The sequence below is a fragment of the Cynoglossus semilaevis genome, chromosome 11, assembly GCF_000523025.1.
Source record: "Cynoglossus semilaevis isolate Cse_v1.0 chromosome 11, Cse_v1.0, whole genome shotgun sequence".
Classification (NCBI taxonomy): Eukaryota; Metazoa; Chordata; class Actinopteri; order Pleuronectiformes; family Cynoglossidae; genus Cynoglossus; species Cynoglossus semilaevis.
The window spans coordinates 4423827-4429826 of NC_024317.1; the positions used below are offsets into that span (position 1 = coordinate 4423827).

At 45.6% G+C, this 6000-nt stretch overlaps 1 protein-coding gene across 1 annotated transcript in view; it reads right to left on the reverse strand.

The window, feature by feature from the left end:
* The window catches only part of LOC103386004 (low-density lipoprotein receptor-related protein 1-like), a 98270-nt gene that overhangs the window by 7102 nt on the left and 85168 nt on the right, over positions 1-6000 (reverse strand). The window contains exons 73-83 of the mRNA XM_025059921.1: positions 5206-5328; positions 4966-5103; positions 4733-4870; positions 4511-4630; positions 3906-4171; positions 3387-3568; positions 3196-3302; positions 2676-2795; positions 2402-2578; positions 2167-2307; positions 1889-2062 (exon numbers count right to left, since the gene is read on the reverse strand). Coding sequence (XP_024915689.1) covers positions 1889-2062; positions 2167-2307; positions 2402-2578; positions 2676-2795; positions 3196-3302; positions 3387-3568; positions 3906-4171; positions 4511-4630; positions 4733-4870; positions 4966-5103; positions 5206-5328 — 1686 coding nt within the window. The remainder of the gene's footprint in view (positions 1-1888; positions 2063-2166; positions 2308-2401; positions 2579-2675; positions 2796-3195; positions 3303-3386; positions 3569-3905; positions 4172-4510; positions 4631-4732; positions 4871-4965; positions 5104-5205; positions 5329-6000) is intronic.

A 6000-nucleotide genomic window follows, 5' to 3' on the forward strand; every position in this document is an offset into this window, starting at 1 on the left:
CGGTTGTCAGGTTCTCAATGGGACCTTTGCCAAATTTATTCACTCTGAAGACGTAGTTGTTGATGTAGGTGACCCCGTAGACGTAGTCTTCGAACACGTCAATGCTGAAGGGATGGTGGACTTCTGTGTGGAAACAGAGAGGACATGTTCTTTCCACATCTCTGTCCTGATATTCATGTTCTTACAAACTGGTCCCTACAGTCACTGTTTTCCACTCAACTGTTTTTGATGCTGTTTGCAGCCACGACTGCATCGCTGCCGTTCAGCCTCACGCTGCAGATCAAGGACAGTTTAGCGTCGGCCCAGTACAGACGCTCGTTGAAGTAGTCCACGGCCAGACCTGTGTGGTGAGGACAAGACTAGAGGTTACAAAAACAAAGATTTACATTACTAACTTATCTATCTATCCATCCTTCCATCCATCCAACAAATTAGTAGTAAAGATAACAGCCATACAGTGGCAGGGCGGTTAGTGCTCTTGCCTAACAGTCCGACCGTCTAGGCAATGACTCAGGTGATTATGCACCAGTATTAAGCAATAGTGTTGTAACAGCCCGCTTTGTCATGCACCAGGTCTTTACAACTGGATTCTGGCACCACCTACAGGGGAGTAACGGGAGGTTTATGTCTTGGTGTGAGAGGGTTTTACCGGTCGGCCACTGGATGTTCTCCTCCACCAGTGTTTCTCTCATGGTTCCATCCATAGCTGCTGTTTCAATCTTTGGATGGTTGCCCCAGTCTGCCCAGTACATCTTCCTGTTGGAGAAGATACATTTAAATATTTAGTTCCTGTAAGAGTTAAAAAAAACATCTACAATGTGGCGTTCTCAATCCCACTAACCCTCTCTGCGGGTCGACAACAATGGCATAAGGCTCATCAATCATGCCAGAAATGAGGGTTTTGCGATGGCGTCCGCCACCCAACTGGGCAACCTCGATGACATCACGACCCGAGTCTGTCCAGTACAGATTTCCTGCCACCCAGTCCACGGCAATGCCACGGGGCATCTTCAGATCAGGGATCTAAACACAGTTACATGGTTCATTTGGAACAATGGATCCCATAACTGTTTAGTCCAGAGGAGTCAAACTCATTAGATGTCAAGTGGGCCGGACCAGTACAATCACCCCGTAATAAATAATAAGTATTTTATATTATTTATTGTTATTATTTCTTTGTATTTAATGAAATAATATTATTTTCACAAAATATTTTTTTTTCATCTTCAAAATTCATCAAATGGCCAGATTGAACACTCTAAAGGGCCGATTTTGTCCTGCGGGCCGTATGTTTGACACCCCCGGTCTAGTCATTAACCGTCCGAATGACGTTTCACACGGCCGACGAGAGTCCACTTACTTCCAAGTGCGTGACATGTGACTCAGTCTGTCGTCTGTTGCGATTGCTGTTGGAGAAAGAGGAGGTGGAGGGCAGCTCGTAGGAGGAGATGCGTCCCGTGTGCCAGTTAGTCCAGTAAATCTGGTTCGTCTTGATGTGAAGGTCCATGGCGTCGATGCGCACATTTGCATCGCCCTGGAAGATCTGCTCGTAGCGCCAGTTTGGCATCGACGGGTCCAGGCTCCGTATTTCATTGTCGTCCGCGATATAGAGAACCTGCCTTTGGGCTGGAGAGACGCAGAGAAACAAATGAGAGAGCAGGAGACGACAACAAATCAATCCCCACGGTGAAAGTAGTGATCAGTCAAATACCCTATATGTGTATATATATATATATATGTTTATATATGTATATATATATGTATATATGTATATAAATATATATATATATACATATATGTATATATGTATATATATGTATATATATATAAAATATATATATAACTGTAACAACTGTTTCCACATTGACCTGTCATGTCCAACTCCTACCTGAAGGGGACGGTGTGCATGTGCCTCCGTTCTTGCAGTAGTCTCTGCACTGGTCGATCTCACATCGTTCCCCTCCGTAGTTGGGCTGACAACGACATTTGGGCTGTTTGTGGGCGTTGAGGAAGCAGCTGCCACCGTTCATACACTGCACCAGGCATGGACCACTAGGGGGAGCTGTGGAGCATGATGTGACGGCTCGGTAAGTCATTGATTAAGGTTCCTGAAGTCACTGTGTGTGTGTGTGTATGTGTGTGTGTGGGGTTGGTGTGGTCACTCACAGACAGGAGACAGTGTGGGAGTGGGCAGCTCCACACATGTGCCGTTGTCCAGTGTGCGTCCGTTTGGACAGGTGCAGACCGGTCCACTGGGGCTCAGCAGACACAGCCACTCACATTTCTTCCTGTCACAGGGGTTTGTAACTGACAAAGGCAGAAGTTTTTTTCAAATCAGACCCAAACATCCAGATCATGTTTCATTACAGATGATAATTTTGGTTTTCTTTTTTCTACTGACTCTCTGGCTGCTTGTAGCGGTGATACAGAACTATATCTGTGGCGTGGTTCATGCCGGTTGTCAGGTTCTCAATGGGACCTTTGCCAAATTTATTCACTCTGAAGACGTAGTTGTTGATGTAGGTGACCCCGTAGACGTAGTCTTCGAACACGTCAATGCTGAAGGGATGGTGGACTTCTGTGTGGAAACAGAGAGGACATGTTCTTTCCACATCTCTGTCCTGATATTCATGTTCTTACAAACTGGTCCCTACAGTCACTGTTTTCCACTCAACTGTTTTTGATGCTGTTTGCAGCCACGACTGCATCGCTGCCGTTCAGCCTCACGCTGCAGATCAAGGACAGTTTAGCGTCGGCCCAGTACAGACGCTCGTTGAAGTAGTCCACGGCCAGACCTGTGTGGTGAGGACAAGACTAGGGGTTACAAAAACAAAGATTTACATTACTAACTTATCTATCTATCCATCCTTCCATCCATCCAACAAATTAGTAGTAAAGATAACAGCCATACAGTGGCAGGGCGGTTAGTGCTCTTGCCTAACAGTCCGACCGTCTAGGCAATGACTCAGGTGATTATGCACCAGTATTAAGCAATAGTGTTGTAAGTTCACTCTCACGTGCTAGGGGTATTCCTTTACATTCATAGGCAATGACTCAGGTGATTAAGCACCAGTATTAAGCAATAGTGTTGTAACAGCCCGCTTTGTCATAAACCAGGTCTTTACAACTGGATTCTGGCACCACCTACAGGGGAGTAACGGGAGGTTTATGTCTTGGTGTGAGAGGGTGTTTTACCGGTCGGCCACTGGATGTTCTCCTCCACCAGTGTTTCTCTCATGGTTCCATCCATAGCTGCTGTTTCAATCTTTGGATGGTTGCCCCAGTCTGCCCAGTACATCTTCCTGTTGGAGAAGATACATTTAAATATTCAGTTCCTGTAAGAGTTAAAAAAACATCTACAATGTGGCGTTCTCAATCCCACTAACCCTCTCTGCGGGTCGACAACAATGGCATAAGGCTCATCAATCATGCCAGAAATGAGGGTTTTGCGATGGCGTCCGCCACCCAACTGGGCAACCTCGATGACATCACGACCCGAGTCTGTCCAGTACAGATTTCCTGCCACCCAGTCCACGGCAATGCCACGGGGCATCTTCAGATCAGGGATCTAAACACAGTTACATGGTTCATTTGGAACAATGGATCCCATAACTGTTTAGTCCAGAGGAGTCAAACTCATTAGATGTCAAGTGGGCCGGACCAGTACAATCACCCCGTAATAAATAATAAGTATTTTATATTATTTATTGTTATTATTTCTTTGTATTTAATGAAATAATATTATTTTCACAAAATATTTTTTTTTCATCTTCAAAATTCATCAAATGGCCAGATTGAACACTCTAAAGGGCCGGTTTTGTCCTGCGGGCCGTATGTTTGACACCCCCGGTCTAGTCATTAACCGTCCGAATGACGTTTCACACGGCCGATGAGAGTCCACTTACTTCCAAGTGCGTGACATGTGACTCAGTCTGTCGTCTGTTGCGATTGCTGTTGGAGAAAGAGGAGGTGGAGGGCAGCTCGTAGGAGGAGATGCGTCCCGTGTGCCAGTTAGTCCAGTAAATCTGGTTCGTCTTGATGTGAAGGTCCATGGCGTCGATGCGCACATTTGCATCGCCCTGGAAGATCTGCTCGTAGCGCCAGTTTGGCATCGACGGGTCCAGGCTCCGTATTTCATTGTCGTCCGCGATATAGAGAACCTGCCTTTGGGCTGGAGAGACGCAGAGAAACAAATGAGAGAGCAGGAGACGACAACAAATCAATCCCCACGGTGAAAGTAGTGATCAGTCAAATACCCTATATGTGTATATATATATATATATATATACATATATACATATATATATACATATATATGTATATATATATAAAACATATATATATATACACATATATATGTGTATATATATATATATATATATATACATATATGTATATATGTATATATATGTATATATATATAAAACATATATATATATACACATATATATGTGTATATATATACTGCAGCTGTGGGGGGGAAGAAGTTTTAAAAGGTAGAAGTGCTCACTGTCAGCCTTGCAGGTGTCATTGATTCTGGTGAAGTGTTTGTGGCAGCTGCACTTGTATGAACCCTTGGTGTTGTTACAGATGTGGGAACACGCTCCGAACTGTTGACACTCGTTCTTATCTGTGGAACACACACACACACCCCCCCGCCGTGGAGTCAAGATAAGTTCACGACCGTCGACCATGTGACCGTCAGAGCTGGGTCTGAGGAAAAAATCTCTACCTTCACATCTGTTTCGTCCTTTGGCCGCGAAGCCGGGTTTGCAGGAACAGAAGGAGTTAGTGCCGTTGACCACACAGTGAGCCTCGTCTCCGTCTCCACACAGGGTCCGGTTGCTGCGGCATTCGTTCAGTGTTGTGTCTGGAGGAGAGAAGACAGGGAGTGAGACAGCTGTGCAACTGTACTGTAGGGGGAGAGAGAGGGGGGAGAAAAGGAGGGAGAGAGAGAGTACAAACCTTTTTTATTGCAATTCATTTCGTCAGAGCCATAATCCTCACAGTCGTTAAAGAAGTTACAGCGAAGCACCGAGTTAATGCAGCGTCCACTGGAACACTGGAACTCATCCTTCTGACACGCTGGAGGGGAAGGAGGCGCTGGGGGAGTGAAGGTGTCACACAGTTAACTCACACTCGTTGGTTTATGATTTAAAATCACAACACACAGCTTTCTTTGCTTTCTGGATAAACCCGACCTACAGCATTCAAGCTCATCACTGTTGTCTCCACAGTTGTTGACTCCATCGCAGCGTTTGGACAAGGGCAGACACACGCGGTCATTACGACAGCGGAACTGTCTCATGGGTGGACACTGGAATTTCACTGGAAGACAGAAGAACGGAATCATTGCAGGTCGGGGTAAGGAACGTCAGGTGTCTTTGACACGAACGTGTGGTTCAGAGACAGAGCGTACGGCGGCTTGTCCTTCGTCGTCTGGACGTCTGAAAGCCAAGCGACTGAGCAGACATTTAGAGAGAGCCTTTCACTTCATAATGTGCTCAGAAATATATATATATATATTTCTGAAGATGCTACGTGACTCAAACCGGTGTGTTTAGCTTAGTCTGGCTGCTGTCTAACCCTCAGCTGTAGGAGGCGTCTATTACGAGCCGTCCATCAGATCAGCTGCATCCAGACACCTGCTCCATAATGAGCCTTGGTCAGACAGATACGGTGAGTGAGACAAGATGTGAAGACAGCCATTGAAAGTGCCAGAGCGGGAACAATGTCCTGATGTGCCAACAGGTCTGGGAGATAGAAGCAGCCGAGGGGATAATTGTCTGGGTTCAGGAGGAAGGTGTCAGGAGTCTGGAGTCCAATCTATTGGTTAGCACAGATGTGGGCAAACTCAATTGGTCCTAAAAATGACCGGGGGGAGAGCAGATAGATGGAGCGTTCGTGCGAACTAAGATAAATGACATGTAAAAATCATGCATAAAGGCTAAAATGCTAAAATGCTTTTTATCATTTTCTACGCCATCTATTGGGTTGTAG